Source organism: Sorex araneus, chromosome X, assembly GCF_027595985.1.
Source record: "Sorex araneus isolate mSorAra2 chromosome X, mSorAra2.pri, whole genome shotgun sequence".
In the NCBI taxonomy this organism is placed as follows: domain Eukaryota; kingdom Metazoa; phylum Chordata; class Mammalia; order Eulipotyphla; family Soricidae; genus Sorex; species Sorex araneus.
Genome location: NC_073313.1, coordinates 334867204 through 334885596, shown reverse-complemented (window position 1 = coordinate 334885596; position 18393 = coordinate 334867204). Strand labels below are relative to the sequence as shown.

Genomic DNA, 18393 nt, shown 5'->3' with positions numbered 1-18393 from the left:
CATTGCTGTCTATCTGTTGCTTTGTGTCCCCTTCACTCACCTACTATGATTGACATATAGTGGGTGCTCCATAAAAATTTGTTTAAAAATGGATCATTGATTTGATGAATTGATAAAAGTTGTGATTTACACAATCACAATTTACAAAATGAATTTCCATCCATTATCTCACTTGATCCTCGTGGTCAACCTATGATAAAGTCAAATTGGTCTTATTACTATTTTATTAAGGAAGCTGAAACTGACTTGCTAAAGTATATATGATACTTGACAAGACTGGGACTGAAACTCAAGTTACCTGGTTTATGAGCTTTATGCTCTTCTATCATGTAAGTTCTTTATGACCGAATAGCTTTCCGTGTTTAATTTTTAATCAGCTTCTGATAATTGATCATTTAATTAGCACCATTTTTCTTTTCTTTTTTGCATGTATTTAAGCATAGAACAATTTTAGGTGTGGGTAGGGGATGAATATTGTAAAAGACTTTGCATATTATTGCTTAAAAATTTGTCTAATGTCCTTTAAATTATGCAGAGTGCAGTTACTTTTAGTCATATTGTAGTATGACACCACATGGAAGTCGTTTAAAATAGCTAAGGGAGGAAAAAGTTGCTCTTCAGTCAGCTGAAACTCTTGAAAAAGCCACAGCTTCTAAGTGTGTGGTGTGTTTGTTGAAATGGAGATTTAGTTGACAGTTATTTTTGACTCATTTAAAACTGAATAGGAAGGTCTGTTGTGCTCTAAGAGTCTAAAACTGATGAAAGAAATATGCAATCTTCTAAGAAGCCATAAGTCATAGTCTGAGTAAGTTTTTGGAGAAGATCTCGAAATTACTTTCATTGCTCCTGGATAACCCCGAATTTCAGGATTTCATTTTATCTAGCTTTCCTCAGTATAGTGTGTGTCTTCGTGAGACGATAGGAGACCCTGCAGGAATGTTTTACTGGTTGAGAAAGGCAGTTCCTTGGCAGATCTAACTCTGGAACTGTCTGGGATTTTCTGATGGATTGAACACAGGGTGGAAAAATGTGACTGAAAGACGTTTTATTTACAGCTGTTGGCATAATTCAGTTTTTTTCCCTCTTGCCAAGCTGGTAATAGCAATGGAAGAGCTGAAGCAGTGTCGACTACAACAGAGAAATATTTCTGCCACTGTTGATAAATTAATGCTGTGTCTTCCAGGTGAGGAACTGGAAATGCTATAGGATTCTTGATGCAATTCCTTTAGCTTTAATTAGTCTTTTGATTTCTTTAAATAATGCCTATGTATTCTCCCCCCCACCCCCCTTTTTCTTTCAAGTTCTGGAGATGTATAGCAAACTGAGGGACCAGATGAAAACTAAAAGGTAAGGCTTTGTTTGTTTGCTTGTTTTCGCCATTCTTGGCTGTGCTGAGGATTTATTCCTGGTTCTGTGCCCAGGGACTAATGCTGGCAGGGCTCAGGGGATCATACGTGATACTGGTCAGAATGGAGGTTGGCTGTGTGCAGGTCAGGCACCTGACCTGCTGTACTATCTGTCTAGCCCAAGGTTTCTTTTATGTAATTGAATAATTTTTATTTATGCCAGTTGACACGTATAGTCGGTTGCCTCAAGGGGTGAAATCAAGATTCGGTTTTCAGGATTCCTCTCTTTTGTATTTTCCTGTGGTTTTATTTTTGAGGGACATTTATAGCAATTCTTCGGCTCTTCTTCCTAAGACATAGGAGTGAGCACCCCACCCTCTCTGTTCTGCGGTACCCTGCCATACGATGGTGGTATGTGAAGCGGTGTGACAAACAGGAGACTTCTTGGAAGGTTAATTTTATTCAGGTTTTGAAGGGAAAAAAATCACAATTAAAAAATGCTTAATATTGTAGCAAGGCTAGAGATATTTTATGAATAGACATCTAAGTTCTTTTAAAAATTATTATTTAAAAAATAGGTTAAAGGGCTGGAGCGATAGCACAGCAGATAAGGCGTTTGCCTTGCATGAGGCCAACCGGGGTTCGATTCCTCCATCCCTCTCGAAAAGCCTGGCAAGCTATCGAGAGTATCTTGCCCACATGGCAGAGCCTGGCAAGCTACCTGTGGCATATTCGATATGCCAAAAACAGTAACAAGTCTCACAATGGAGATGTTACTGGTGCCCGCTCGAGCAAATCAATGAGCAATGGGATGATAGTGGTACAGTGGTACAAGATGGTTACAATTGATAAACAAAGTTGTTTCACCTACCACCACCAAAGTGCCCATAACCCCTCACTACTATTTCTTATGTCGCCTTTAGTTTTCACAGCCTCCCTTTCTCTCCCCCACCATTTCCCCTTTCATGTGGCAATGGTTTCTATAATCAATATCTAATACCACTTATTCCTTTGTTTTGTCTTTCTGTAGTCCACAGGTAAGTGAGTGATAAGTGAGGTGACTCCCTCTGACTTCTTTCATTTACATGTTCTCCTGGCCCATCCACATTGCAGTGAACTGTGCGATTTCATCTGCAGCTGCATAGTATTCTGTTGTGTATATATGCCACAACTTCTTTATCTGTCCTGTGTGTGTTCCCCATTAGCGACGACGTTCTGGGGGGTGAGGCAAGAGACAGCCTCCCATCCTGAGGGTCCCTCTGTGGGCTTTTAGCTGCTCCACGTGGGCCCGGGGATGAAAAGGTTCAATGTACAGGCAAGTGGGGTCTAGGCAGCAATGTTTTTTTTTTGCCCCAGCTATCCCCCCTTTTTTTGATGGAGTTTGGGCTTTTCTTGTTGGGTTTTGTGAGTGCTTTATAGATCTTGGATATTAGCTCCTTATATTGTATTGTGTGCAGATATTTTCTCATACTCAGTTGGGTATATTTTTATTTTAGCCTGAGTTTCAAAAATACCATGTCTGCTGAAGTAAGAGTTTTTCTAACCACTCAAAAAAAAAAACTTTAAAAAAAAAATCTTAAGTTTTTAATCGAATCACCATGAGATACATACACAGTTACAGAGCTGTTCATGATTGGGTTTCAGTCATAAAATGTTCCAGCACCCTTCCCTCCACCAGTGCTCATTTCCTGCCACCAGTGTCCCCTGTTACCCGCCCCCCCACCACTCTTCTTTGGCAGGTACTTTTACTCTCTCTCTCTCTCTCTCTCTCTTTCTCTCTCTCTCTCTCTCTCTCTCTCTCTCTCTCTCTCTCTTTCTCTCTCTCTCTCCCCCACTCCCTTTCTCCCTCTCTCCTTTTGGGCATTATGATTTGCAATGCAGATACTGAAAGGTTGTCATGTAAATCCCTTTGCCAATTTTCAGCCATCCTTTCTTGTCTAGTACCCATCTAATAAATAGAATTGTACAAGAAAAAAACCTCCAACCCCATCAAAAAGTGGGGAGAGGAAATGAACAGACGTTTCCTCAAAAAAGAAATACAAATGGCCAAAGACACATGAAAAAATGCTTCATATCGCTAGTCATCAGGGAGATGCAAATCAAAACAACAGTGAGATATCATCTCACACCACAGACTGGCACACATTCAAAAGAACAAAAGCAACCAGTGCTGGCGTGGATGTGGGGGAAAAGGGACGCTCTTTCACTGTTGGTGGGAATGCCGACGGTCCAGCCTTTCTGGAAAACAATCTTGAGCTTCCATATGACCCCGCATTACCATTTCTGGGAATATATCCTGAGGATGCAAAAAAGCACAGTAGAAATGACATCTGTACCTATATATTCATTGCACCACTGTTCACAATAGCCAAAATCTGGAAACAACCTGAGTGCCCTAGAACAGATGACTGGTTAAAGAAACTTTGGTACATCTACACAGTGGAATACTATGTAGCTGTTGGAAATGATGAACTCATGAAATTTGCTTATAAATGGGTAGACATGGAGAGTATCATGCTAAGTGAAATGAGTTAGAGAGAGAGGGACAGATATAGAAGGACGAAGGACTGCACTCATTTGTGGAGTATAGAATAACATCACATGAGGCTGACATGCAAGGACAGTAGATACAAGGGCCAGGAGGATTGCCCCCTAGCCGGAAACCTGCTTCATGAGCGGAGGGGAGAAGGCAGATGGAATAGAGAAGGGATCACTAAGAAAATGATGTCTGGAGGAATCAGTCGGGATGAGGGATATGTGCCGAAAGTAGATAACGGACCAAACATGAGGACCTCTCAGTGTATGTGATGTAAACCATAATGCCCAAAAGTAGAGAGAGAGTATGGGGAATATTGTCTGCCATGGAGGCAGGGGGAGGGTGAGAAAGGGGGGCATATATCGGGGGTATTGGTGGTGGGGAATGTGCACTGGTAGAGGGATGGGTGTTGGATCATTGTGTGATTGTAACCCAAACATGAAAGTTTGTAACTATATCACAGTGATTCAATAAAATTTAAAAAAAATTGTGAATGGAATTGTTTTTTCAATCTCCTTCAGTTTAACCAAAGTTTTAATCTTGGAATCAGCTTAACTAAAGAGGTGAAGGACCTACACAAAGAAAGCTGCAAAATACTACTTCAAGAGATAAAAGAGGAAACAAGGAAATGGAGACACATCCGTGCTCATGGATTGGGAGGATTAACATTGTCAAAATGGCAATACTCCCCAAAGCATTATACAGATTCAGTGCAGTCCCTAGTAAAAAAAAAAAAAAGTCTAAATTCTTAAGAAATTTAAAGTTAAAGGTTGAGTTATCACACTATTTTGAATTTTTAAGGACTACTTTTCAAATACTTTTTCTTAGGAGGCATGTTCACATCAGTGAAGATAGACAATATATAAGTTTTATACAGTGAAATATGAAAATCTTATTTTTGTTAACTTTTTGTGAGGTTTAAATTATAGAAAATGCTGAAAGTAAAAAGAAAGTTACCAGCTTCTTAATATTGAACAAATAATCAGTTTAGGTTTCTATACATTTACAGATATTAAATTATAAATTTATATATAAATATATAAGTAACATGCATATTACATATTAATATATAAACACAGAGGTAAACACTTAAAATTTTATGGGTAAAATTTATATGTCCTTCATCAGTACTTCTTCTTTCCCCACTCTTCTGAAAATTATGAAAATTACTATCATAAAATTGGTGAATGCCCTTTCAGTTCATATTTTTGATATCTGTAAAATGTGTACTGTTTGTGTTTCTCTGGACTTTCACTTGGAGATTGAGGATGTTATTCTAGTGTTGGTATGTAGGGCTCTACATTCTGACAGTGTATAGACCTCGGAGCACTACTTGAGATAGTGCTCCGCAATAGAAAAATAAAGTTACATGAACGTATCTCAGCTGTTCCTTTGAAATTCATTCAGCAGAAGTGAATTGATTACTACTATGTGTTAGGTATTGCTCTCGGTGTTGGGAATAATAGAAAAATATTTGCCATTATGTGACTTATATACTACTGCAGATTGCATTTTCTTTTGTATATGGATCTTATTCACTTGTTTTAGTTGCTTTTATAGTCCATTATTTGAATAATCCACATTTCTTTCTCTTGGTTCAAGTGTTCATAGTAAGTGTTGTTCACTAATATTTCTAGTTCAGCCTTCTTTGGCACACAGTCGAATTATATTTCTTGAGTTTCCCTTGGCTATTTGATTTTCTGACTGATATGATGTGAGAAGTGATGGGTGTCACTGTTGGACTTAACAGTTAATTTCCAGCATAAATCCCTCCAGAGTTCTATTTTCTTTTGGTCATAATAAATGGTTACTTTGAAGACGGTGGTTGAATCCCTGAGTAACTGCAATGAACAGAGCTTCTTTGCCAACCTGATGTGGATATATAACATGAGTAAGTTGTAAATCTTTGTTTGAAGCCACTGAGATTTGGGGAATTGTTACAGTGTACAGAAAAATACAGGATAATTATTGTCACTGATGTTATGAGGAACGTTTAGTATGTTTCTAATTGTTTGCCATGTAGGCACTGGTGCTTTGCATGCAAGATGCTCGTTCTTGTATCTTTTGACATACATTAAAAGTTTCTTGATTCTGATGTTTTTCAAATGTTGTTATGTATACAGATCACATGGGGATCTGTTAAATGTGGGTTCAGATTCAGCAGATCTGGGATCATTGCTCAGACTTTTCTACTCAGCTCCCTGTTCATGCCCCTCCTGGTTTAGGGTTTATGTTAGAGCAAATGGATTAGAGAATGCCTTTGTGTCTTCTGTCTTACTGTTTAGCTATCCAAAGTAGTTACCAGTTTAGACACCCACCCTCATTTTATGGATGGTTTTGTTACTCCATCATTTGTTAACATCTGTATTATTAAAGTTCTTGTTTTTTTTTAATTGTGAAATGATAGATCATTGTTCTGATTTGTCATTTCTTATACTACAAAGGAACTGGTGTTTGAACGTAAGTTTTCTTTCATAAATCTTTCCTCATTTTTCTCTCAGATCCTGTTTTCTATTTTCATTCATTGGAATTCATTATAAACTGTGGATATCTTTTCTGGTTATATCCTGCCAATATTTTCTTTTGATTCATGACTTATCAATTAGCTTTGTAAAATTAGTGTTTTGTTATATAGTAGCTATTGATTTTGTTATAGTCAAATTGATTGTATTATAAAACTTTAGGGCTGGAGCAATAGCACAGCGGTGGGGCACTTGCCTTGCACGCAACTGACCAGAGTTCGATTCCTCCACCCCTCTCAGAGAGCCTAGCAATCTACCGAGAGTATCCCGCCCGCACGGGAGAGCCTGGCAAGCTACCCGTGGCATATTCAACATGCCAAAAAACAGTAACAAGTCTCACAATGGAGAGTTACTGGTGCCTGCTCGAGCAAATCGATGAGCAGAGGGATGACAGTGACAGTGACAGTGATAAAACTTTAATTTTATTACAGGGAGTTACCCCACACTATTGCCTGAGACCTTGCTTGGTGATTCTTCGAGCAGTCGGTGTTGATTAGACCCCTCGCTCCTTGGGGCCACAGGGCTGTACCTTCTGGTTCTCCAGGGCTCATGGGGTACTAAGGACCAAACTAAGAGTCTAGCATATACAACCATGAGATACCTGGCCCTGAAACTTTTATTTTTAAGTGTTCCCAAGTTTAGTATGCACAACTTTGATAAATTAGACATCTAATACTCATATCCAATTCAGACTTTTCTAGTTTTCTCTATCATATTTTCTTTAGCAGAAAAAATAATAAGAAAGAGAGGAACAAAACTCCAGTTTAAATCATGTGTTGTATTTGACGGTCATATTTCTTTTAAGTCTTCTTATATCTGGGAAATGCAACTAGTCTTTCATTTTTGTAGTTTGTAGGCCAGCTATACACAAAATATGTAGACTACCCTTCTGTTTTGACTTGACATATCCTCATGAATAAATGTACATAGTATGTCTTTGACTGGAAAATCATGTAAGCAGAGCCGTGTTTTTTCATTAAACTCTTATCGGTAACACAAATTTGATTTGTCTTGTCTGTTGATGTCCAGTTTGGTTACTGTTGTGTTACCAATAACTCAGTGCTCTTCTTATATTTACTTATTTCCCCTGCTTCAATGCCCTCTTCATCTTTGTTTGGCTCTGACCTGCCATGCCAGGCTGCCCTGCCACATGGACATCATCTTCACTAGGTCTTTTCTCCCCCATGCTGGTCAGTCCCTGTCTGCCCAATCAGTATGCATGTGCTCGCTTATTTCGGTCTTTACCTTTTGGAGGAGGCCTGCCAAGTGATGCTTGGGGGACGAGGGGCTGCTCCCCAGTTCAGTGCTTAGAGCCATAGGATATTGTGCTGCGCAGGCTCTGTGGCAATTCTGAGCCCCAGAACTATAACTTGGTGCTGTTGGGGATTGAGCTGAGGTGCAAACTAGGCTTGTGTCCTAGCTGCTGGACTGTCTTCTGGCCCATAGCTCTTCTATTCTGGAAGAATCTGTATGGTTTTCTAGTTAAAATTCAATGGTTGGTTTGTATTTTCTCTGTTCCGGTTTGGTTTGTTTCTTTATATTCCACATCGGGTTGAGGTCATTGAGTATTTGTCTTTATTCCTCTGACTTTGCTTAGCATAATCCTTTCAAGTTCTCTCCCCCTCCTCCCCCACACCAGTTCTAACCTTGTTGTTTTAAATGGCTTTTTTTTTGTTTGTTTGTTTGTTTGTTTCTGTTATGTTGGTGATTGAATCCAGATCCTCACATTTGCGAGATAAGTGCTGTACTACTGAGCAACATCCCTGGCCAAAGATTACATCTACCTTTATAGCTGTAATTCTATTGTATATATAAATCACAATTTACTTATCCAGTAATCTCTCTCTCTTTCTCTCACTCTCTCTCTCACACACACATACACACACACAGACACACACAGACACACACACACGCGCGCACGCGCACATCTGGATTTGGGGGCCACACCTGAATGTGCGCTCAGGGCTCAGAGACTATTCCTGGCTCTATGTTCAGGAGTGACCCTTGTTCGTGTTTAGGAGACCCAGGTGAGATGTTGGGGATTCAGACAAGGGTCTGTGGCTTAAGGAAGCATCTTAACCCTTTATGCTATATCTTTGGCATGCAATATTTCCCCCCTAGTTTTGGGGTCATGTCTGGCAGTGCTCAGGGCTTACTGCTGGCTCTGGGATCATTCCTGACAGTGCTAGGGGGCTGTATATGGTGCTGGGGATCAGACCCTGAGTTGTCTGTGTACAAAGCAAGTGTCTTAACCACTGTACTGTCTCTTTGGCAATAATGATGGTTTTTAACTTTAGGAGATTCTGGTTTTTTTTTTTGCTTTTTGGGTCACACCTGGCGATGCACAGGGGTTACTCCTGGCTCTGCACTCAGGAATTACTCCTGGCAGTGCTCGGGGAACCATATGGGATGCTGGGAATCGAACCCGGGTCGGCAGGGTGCAAGGCAAACGCCCTACTGCTGTGCTATCGCTCCAGTCGCCAGGAGATTCTGTTTTTTAAAAATGTTTGATTCTGGGGCAGAAGTGATAGTACAGTGGATAGGGTGCTTGCCTTGTACGTGGCCAACCTGAGTTTGATCCTCACATCCATATGGTACCCCGAGCACTGCAAGAAGTAATTCCTGAGAGCATAGTCAGAGTCACCCCTGAGTACCACTGGGTGTGTGTCCCCAAGACAGAAACAAAACCAAAACAAAATTTACTACTTTTTTATCTTTCAAAAATGTAAGTATAGATTTATCTTCAATAACAGTTTTCATATTCTTTGTAATCTTTCTCACTTCTGGCAGTTTAGATTTCTTTGTACCTACAAATAGTATTATTTTTAGTTATATGCCAGTTTTTTTTAAAAAATTCAGCCTAGTCAGCTTTTGTTTGTTTGTTTTTGTTTTTTGTTCCACACTGGGATGTTCTTGAGCTTATTTTTCACTCTGTGCTCAGCGACACTCCTGGAAGGCTCACGGGACCATAATTGGTACCAGGGATTTGAACCTAGGATTTGAATCTGGGTTGACTGCATGCAAGACATGGACCTTAACTGCTGTCCTTTTTTTCCCTGTCTCCTTGTCTAGTAACTTTTGACTGGATAATAAACATTATATTATGAGGATTATTACTTGAATTTTATGTGTGGGGGTGCTTTTTTCTTCTTGGAGAAGAAATGTCAGTATGTTTTGAAATATAGTTGTTTGCTGATTAGTCTATTACGTCAGCCCTTTTTCAAAGCTAAACACCCGCCCCTTTATTCCAGGGGTATTTTAGAATGGTCTTCCTCTACTCTGAATATCTTAGGAATCCCCAGGGACTCCTCACTTTGTCTCTTCAATGTCAGTATTTCACAGCTCTTGGAAGTGTCTGTCTTCGTGCTGGTGTCTGTGTCTTGGTCCTGCTCCTCCTTTCATCCCTTCCTCTCTTCTTTCAGCTTGTCCACTTTTCCTGAGCCTGACCTAGTGCTTAGCAAAAACTCAGGGAGCCCCTGTGAAGATTTCTGCAGTTCTTTTTTTTTTTTGGCATTGTTCTCTATTCCCCACTTTCTTTGAATTCTGCGCCTCCAGATGCCCCAGCCTTTCCTAAACTCTAGTCTCTAACTGATTATGCTGCTGGGCTTTGTTTTTATCTAGCTTTATCATGATCTGGACATCTCTTTAGGTCTCTAACACTGATAAAGAGGAAACTCACCTTGTTTGTTTTCCTTTTTTGCTGAGATTATAGCTCTGTGACACCTGCTATCTGCTCTTTGAAAACAGTTGTGTTTATCTGTTTCAGCCAGGGTTCTACTCCTTAAAAATGGGAGTCCATGTCGGGTTCTTGTTACTCCTTCATGGTTAGAATTCTCGTTATTATTGTTTTTAAGCTATACACACTAATTATACTGCTGGGTTTTATGTTCCCCAAGGAAAGTTAATTGACCTTCTTTTTATCTGTAGCACATAGAAGGGATTAAATGTTTTTTAATGATGTTCTTTGACTAGTAAAGGTACCAGTATTTCTTCTGGTAAACACTTTTCTCATATTCTTATAATACTCTAAATAAAAAAATTATGAGCAACTGTAATATATTTTCATAACCATTTATTATAACTAAAAAAATCATCAGGAGAGGTTGGATCCCTGGTAGCACTGTAGCACTGTAGCAGTGTCATCCCATTGTTCATTGATTTGCTCGAGCGGGCACCAGTAACATCTCCATTGTGAGACTTGTTACTTTTTTTTTGGCATATCGAATACACCACGGGTAGCTTGCCAGGCTCTGCTGTGCGGGCGAGATATTCTCGGTAGCTTGCCGGGTTCTCCGAGAGGGGCGGAGGAATCGAAACTGGGTCGGCGGCATGCAAGGACTGGTAGCCCATATGGTCCCCAGACCCTTCCAGGAGTGATCCCTGAGTGCAGAGCCAGGAGTAAGCCCTGGGTGACTTACTGGTGTGGCTCCCTAACCCCGGAAAACCAACCAACCAACCAAACAAACAAACCCACACAAAACCCCATCAAGACGGAGAGATATGATAAGGGTAATGTATTTTCCACACATGCAGGCGACCAGGTTTCAACGTCAGCACCACACATATGGCCCACCGAGCCTTGCCAGGAGTGATCCTGAAGCACAGCACCAGGAGCAAATCCTGAGCGCAGCTGGGTATGGCCCCCCAAAAAACAACAACAAAAAAACATTAAAAATAAAAAAAATCATTGTGAAAGAGTTCCATATTGTGGCAAGGAAGTGCCGAGGTTAATTTGCCTATCACCAGCCGTCCTCTTTTGTGACCGCAACTGTGTCTGAGTTATTTTGACCACGCTAACGTGTAGGATGGGCTGGAGCGATAGCACAGTGGTTAGGGCATTTGCCTTGCATGCGGCGGACCCAGGTTCCATTCCTCCGCCCCTCTCGGAGAGCCCAGCAAGCTGCCGAGAGTATCTCGCTGGCAGGGCAGAGCCTGGCAAGCTCCCCATGGCGTATTCAATATGACAAAAACAGTAACAAGTCTCAGAATGGAGACGTTACTGGTGCCCGCTTGAGCAAATCGTTGAGCAACGGGGTGACAGTGACAGTAACTTGTAGGATTGCTTTCGACCTCTTTCCCTATCAGCGCCCTCCTTATTTCCTGCTTTAATTTCCTTTCCTTCCGCTGCTCTACTGGAGACTGCGTTAGGGGAGCAGGGGACAGCTAGGACACGTGCAAATGAAACAGGACTTTGATTCCGTTTTAAAAATGTTTAGAGGTTGTCAAAAGTAATGTCAAAATTTTGTTTTAGATTTCCATCATGTCTGAAAGTCCTATTTTTTTCTTTTTCTTCTGGTGTCTGCTATACAGGTGTTGAAGTGGTGGTGGTCTTTCTCTAACCTGTCACTGATATTGAAATGCGTCAGACGTTTGATTAATATTAGTGATCTGTTTTAGTTGGAGCATGAATATGCTTGGTACAGAACAATGGGAAAATAAGGTGACATTCTTCGCTAGGATTCACTGGTTTTTATACTAATTAGCCTTGAAAAACGTGAAGCTCTCTGACGGACCAGATGTTTTCAGCGTGCAGCCGCGTGTCTCATCAGAGCATGTGCCTCGGGTCCCCAGGCAAGCTTGCTGAATTTTTCTCATTCTATAAACAATGTTCTAAAATATAACTAAACCCCAAAGCGTGTTTATCTTTTTGGCTTAATTTCTGGCTTTCTATTCATTCTAAAGTTTCTCTCCAGAGAAACTGCATTTTATTGTGCATAGTTCTTGATACCTAATTGTAGTATAAACACCATTCTGTTTACACTTTACGATGTGAATTGAACTGTTTCTGAGTCTGTAAAATTTTAATAAAACCATTTTGTATTAAACTATATTTGTACTTTTGTTTCTCAATTTAAGGGAAATAAATTTTCTTCCATCCATTTACTTGGAGTAAGATTTTGATTTTTGGAACACATCAGGGGAAAACCTAAATAGAAAATGAGTAAAGCCAATCTCTAATCTTTATGGTACTAAGTGTTTATGGTACTAAGTGTACTGGAGCAAGAAGAGCTTAAGAATCAACTGTGAGAGTCATTCTTAAAATAAAATAGAACTATTTTTCATTTCTAGGACTAGAGCTAAATTTTCTCTACATAAAATATATCATGGGGAAATTGGAAATTAAAAACATAGAGGAGAAATTATCAACACTTACATTGCTAGCCAAAGGAAAAATATTGTAACATTTTTATGTTTTTCTGTTCCTTTTATGTGTACTTTTGTGTGTATATATTTAGTCAGCTATAGTTCATACATGTGTATATATTCATAGTTTTTTCATGTGCACATTTTTATAATTAAAACAGGATTATTATACTTCTAACTTGTAGTTTTTGTTTGCTTCTTTATTTTTGCTCTATAGTCAGTGGGGCTGTGTCTGCCCCTGGCTCTGTGCTTGGGGGTCACTCCAGGCAGTTCCCCGGGATCGAACTTGGGCCACCTACATGCAAAGCATGTCTCTAGCTTATTAAGCTTACTTTCCAGTCCCCCTTGTTTTGCTTTTTTTTCCCAAGGGGCCACACCTGGTAATACTCAGTGGCCACCTGTGTGCTTGGCTGGGGGATTGGGGGGTGCGGGAGGGGGACGGGGCTCCTGGTGGTGACCTGGGGACCATGTGGTGCCAGAGAGTGAGCCTGGGTCTCCTGCAACAGAACAGCAGGAAGTTCTGTTTTGGGAAACCATTTTTACTGAACAGTAATGTAAGCATTTTTCTATTTTGTTGATCTTTAGCTGCCAGGACATGCAGTGGGTTAAATCAATTTCTTATTGTGAGACATCTTTTTTTTTGGGTATTGAATCTGGGGCCTACATATACAAGACAAGTGTACTACCACTGAGATGCATCTCCAGCCCACTAGAGTATTTTATTTTTATTTGATAATATTAATAACTACAATTCAGGATACACACATCATTTTATACATTATTTTTATTTATTTGTTTGTTTTTGCTTTGAAGCCAAACTCAGTGATACTCAGGGCTTACTCCTGGTTCTGTTCTCAGGAATCGCTCCCGGCAGGACTTGGGGCACCGTATGGGAAGATGGGGATTGAACCCGGGTCTACTGCATGCCCTATTTACTGTGCTATTGCTCTGACCCCCTTATATATTTTTTAATGTACCTATGTACCTTGCTAAAATTTTTCATATTCAAATTTCTGTGCTAGCAGGCTGTGAAATTTTATTTAGTAAACCTCTGGAAATAATACATGTTATCTTTTAATAAGTCTTTCTCAGTTTCAGTGACAAATTTTTCTAAATTAATTTTTGTTTTTGAATTGCCATTGATTTGTTGTACTCTCTAGCTTTTGGAAGTATAGCTTCACACTTCTACATGTGGTTAAGTCTCACCATATGCATTGATGTTCTTGTTCATTCCCATTGTTCTTATTCCATTCCCTTCTACTCTTTCTTTATGCCCTTCTCCCCATAACCCCGATGATACCCCTCTTATTTTTTTCCCAGAGTCCAAGTTATTTTTTCATTGTGATTAGCTCATTTTCTTTGGTTAGTCACAATCCAAATATTTAGTTCTGTGTTTTGCTTTCGGACTTATTTTACACAGCATAATTACCTAAGTTCCTCTTACATCTTTCCAAATGGCAATATGTCATCTTTTTTTAAAAATAGGGAAGAAGTATTCCATTAAATCATGATTTAGATTTACACTTCTTCATATAGCACTTCAAATTTTTTTTTACATGTTGGTCTTTCATTTTTTTTTTGTGTGTCCTTTTTTTTGTGACTTTTCTTTGCTCATTGCTTTTTTAAAAAAACACAAATCTTGTATACACTGGTTATTGGTGTGGTATTGGAATTTTGTACATGGGAAACCATTATTAATAGTGTTACAAACCACACAATCTCAATTAAAAAAACCACAAAAACCTTGGGCTGAAATGACAGTACATTAGGTAGGTCCTTGCCTTGCACACGGCTGGCCAGGGTTTGAGTCCTGGTACTGCATGGCACCCATATATCCCTTAGGCAGCACCGAAAGTGCTCCTTGAGTGCAGAGCCAGAAGTAAACTTTGAGCACTGGTGGATTTGGCCCAAACTCTCCCCCTCCCCCCCAAACAAAAATGCCACAGAAACCAAATCTTGTTTACCAGTTATGTATAATTTTTATATTTCTTCTTCTCTTTTTAAAATTATGTTGCTTTAGCGTATAATTTATTTCTCATATGGAGCCTTACCAATCTTAGTTTTATTTGTTCCTTTAGTATTATGGAAGCTTTGATATCTATTGGATACAAAATTGTTTGTTATTATCACCATTATTATTGTGGTATATTTGTGGGGAGGGCACATCCAGTGGTACTTATGGCTTATTCTTTTTTCTGTGTTCAGAGATCATTCCTGGTGTTGTTTGAAGATGCACACAATGCCGGGGATCGGACTGCGGTTTGAACTGGGATTGGCTGCTTGTTAGCCACTGTATTATCTCTCTGGCTTGTCTTTTATTATACATAAAATGACTGCTTGTGTTACAAAAATAATGGTTGTCTGATATTAATATAGACATTCCTGCACTTTTTGGTTTTTTCTTTGTGTGTGTGAAGTGGTGTTTGGGCACACCTGGCAGTGCTCAGAACTTATTTTTGACTCTGTGCTCAGGGATCACTCCAGGTAGTGCTTGGAGGACTGTATTTGGTGCCAGGATTTGAACTAGGGCTGGCCATGTACAATGCAAGCCCTTAATCCCTGTACTATCTTTTTGATTTTTTTTTTTGGTGGGCTGGAGCCATGGCACAGCAGTTGGGCGTTCACCTTTCATGCGAGTTTGATTCCTCCACCCCTCTTGGAGAGCCTGGCCAGCTACCAAGAGTATTGAGCCCACGCGGCAGAGCCTGGGAAGCTACCCGTGTGTATTGGATATGCCAAAAACAGTAACAATAAATCTCTCAATGAGAGACGTTACTGGTGCCCACTCGAACAAATTGATGAGCAACGGGATGACAGTGGGTGGGTGGATATATTTTAGTCAATCTTTTACTTTAACCAGTTTGTTGTTCTCAATCTGAAATAGGTTTTTGTTATTATTTTTATTATTATTATTATAAATCACATAGCTGTATCTTACCTTCCCCTTCCTCCCTGGCTATTTCCTTCCCTTTCTTTCCCTTCCCTGGTCAATGCAATAGATGGATACAGAAACACCCCAAATGTCCAAAGAAAAGTCTATAAAGAAACTGATCACATATACAATGGAATTATGTAAGAAAATATGAGAAAAAATATAAGTAAATATAAAATCTTGGCCTTTTCTCCAGTGTGGGTAGAATTAGAGGGGGTCTTGTTAAGGGAAATAATTCTGAGGGAGAAGGACAAATACTGGGTGACCTCACTCATATCTGATATTCAGAGAAATAAAGCAAGGGAATTGACTGTGTCCAATGAAAACAAACCTCTGGACTTTGACAGGCTTGGAAGGAGGGAATTTGGAGGGAGGGAATTTGGAGAACAAGCAAAGAGGTGGACTGGAAGTGTCCTGAGGTCAGTGGCAGAGGGTCTTTGGCACTTTGGTGATGGAGGCTCAATAGCTTTACTATGTCAAAGGCATAAACATTAATACTGTTGTAACCATGTTACTTCAATAGTAGTCAAACCAGAAATCTTACTTACGTTTTAACAAGGCAGAATGATATATTTATTTAGTCTTTTATATTCGGCGTGCATTTACTATTTTTGATACTCCTCATTTCTTCTGTGAAGTCAAGTTGCTGTCTGCTGATGTATTTTTTTTTTCTGGCTTCTTTTAGCATTTCTTTTAAGTTAGATCTACCGTAGGGATTGTTTTCATCTTTGTGTGGGAATGTATTTTAATTTCATTTTTAAAGGGATGGACATCAATGGTTGGTCGTTTGGTTGAGCTTATGCAAATCTGAACCGATGAGGTTCCACTCTTTCAGTGGATTTGTGAGTATTAAAGGAGAGCATTAAAAATTCATTTAATTTTCAAGTGTATTTGGATTTCTGCTTTGTGCCGGCCCTTCTGTGTGTGTGCTTGCAGCCACCTCATTGCCTAGGGATGTGTGGGTGTGTGGAGGAGTCACCCAGGGATGTGTGGTGGAGAGCTTTGGCTTTTCCCCATGCTCCATGTATGCGTGCACAGCCTCAGTCAGCTTGGGGGGTGCAGAGAGCTTGTCAGCAGTGGCCTCATCTTTCCAGACCTCCCTGTTCAATTTCTGGCTAGACCTTCTGCCGTTTGTCCTAATCCAAACTAATTTGAGACCAGTTGAGTTGCAGACTGTTCCTTATTTTACTTTTCTTTTTCTCCTTCTCTTTTTTTAAACTGAATTTCTACTTTTACTAAAAATAGCACCGTAGTACTGCACTGTCGTCCCGTTGTTCATGGATTTGCACGAGCCGGCACCAGTAACGTCTCCATTGTGAGACTTGTTTCTGTTTTGAATATGGCACATATCGAGTGTGTGTCCCACGGAGTCCCCACTGTTAGGAGTTTTCGTGAGTTAAACACTTCTCAATTTGTTGTCCTCCTTTGGTCAATTTCCAGAGCTTTGAAAGAACTGGGATAATTTTTTATATAGTTTTTATTTCTCTGTTCTGGCTGGATGATATCTGGTAAGTACCCATGGTCTAGCCTCTGATAGCCTTCATTTTATAGTAAGGTTATTCTAACTTTGAGGTGATTTTGATTTCTTTCTGTTCTTTTAAAAATTATTATTATTATTATTTTAGAGCATTACAAAGCCATTCATGATTGAATTTTGGTCATATAGTATTCCAACAAGCATCTGTCCACCAGTGTACATTTCCAGCACCAGTGTCCCCAGGTTCCCTCCCATTATCCCCCACCCCTTGCCTGCCTCTTTGGCAGGTGCTTCTCTCTCTCTCTCTCTCTCTCTCTCTCTTTCTCTCTCTCTCTCCTTTTGGGTATTGTAGTTTGTAGTATTGATACTGAAAGGTTATCAAGAATATCCCTTGTTGTTCTTTGTTTGTTTGTTTTGTTTTTTGATGCTCAGGGTTTCCTCCTGGTTCTACACTCAGGAATCACTCCTGGTGGTGCTCGGGGAATCCTATAGGATGCCCGGAATTGAGCCTGGGTCGTCCGCGTGCAAGGCAAACACCCTACCCACTGTACGATCTTTCCCACTCCCCTGTTGTTCTTTATGTAATGAATGGTTAGATTTTTTTCAAAGTTTTCTGATTCTTGAGATAAAATTTTTATTAATTATAATTTACTTACCTTTTAATTAATGTCAACATTTTAATGATATAAACTTTTCATGTTGATTTCTTAAATTACAACTTAATAATACATTTATCTTGTGTAGTGAAAACTAATTTTGGTTAGGCCTTTTACCTAAGGAATGGATTTGTGAGTCTAAGAAGAACTGAATTGAGCTCAAGGTGATATAATTCCTCTTCTAGGCATTACCCTGCCCTGAAGACTCTGGAACATCTCGAACATACCTATCTGCCTCAAGTCAGCCACTATCGATTCTGCAAAGTGATGGTGGACAACATCCCCAAGCTCCGAGAAGAGATTAAGGACGTGTCTATGTCTGATCTCAAGGACTTTCTGGAGAGTATCCGCAAACATTCAGACAAAATTGGAGAGACTGCCATGAAGCAAGTAGGTCTTGGGTTTTGGCTGATAACATTACAAGTATTCTTTCTATCAAACACAGGTTTCTCTTTGTGTAATCTCTTAATTGCTTCTTTTTTTTTTATTTTGCTTTTTGGGTCACACCTGGCGATGCACAGGGGTTACTCCTGGCTCTGCACTCAGGAATTACCCCTGGCGGTGCTCAGGGGACCATAGGGGATGCTGGGATTTGAACCCGGGTCGGCCGCGTGCAAGGCAAACGCCCTACCCGCTGTGCTATCTCTCCAGCCCCTCTTAATTGCTTCTTGTCAGTTAAGTCCCTCTTCTTTATGACAACTTATGATTTAAAGAGGAGTTATTTTATTTATTTTTAATAGAGCAGTGAATTATTTACTGGTCTATTGTTTTACTCTGGAT

The 18393-nt window shown here is 39.9% G+C and overlaps 1 protein-coding gene across 1 annotated transcript in view; it reads left to right on the top strand.

Moving 5' to 3' along the window:
• Positions 1–18393, top strand: part of EXOC6B (exocyst complex component 6B) — a 565697-nt gene that overhangs the window by 76818 nt on the left and 470486 nt on the right. The window contains exons 4-6 of the mRNA XM_004609116.2: positions 1093–1183; positions 1302–1347; positions 17799–18003. Of these exons, the coding sequence (XP_004609173.1) occupies positions 1093–1183; positions 1302–1347; positions 17799–18003 (342 nt within the window). The remainder of the gene's footprint in view (positions 1–1092; positions 1184–1301; positions 1348–17798; positions 18004–18393) is intronic.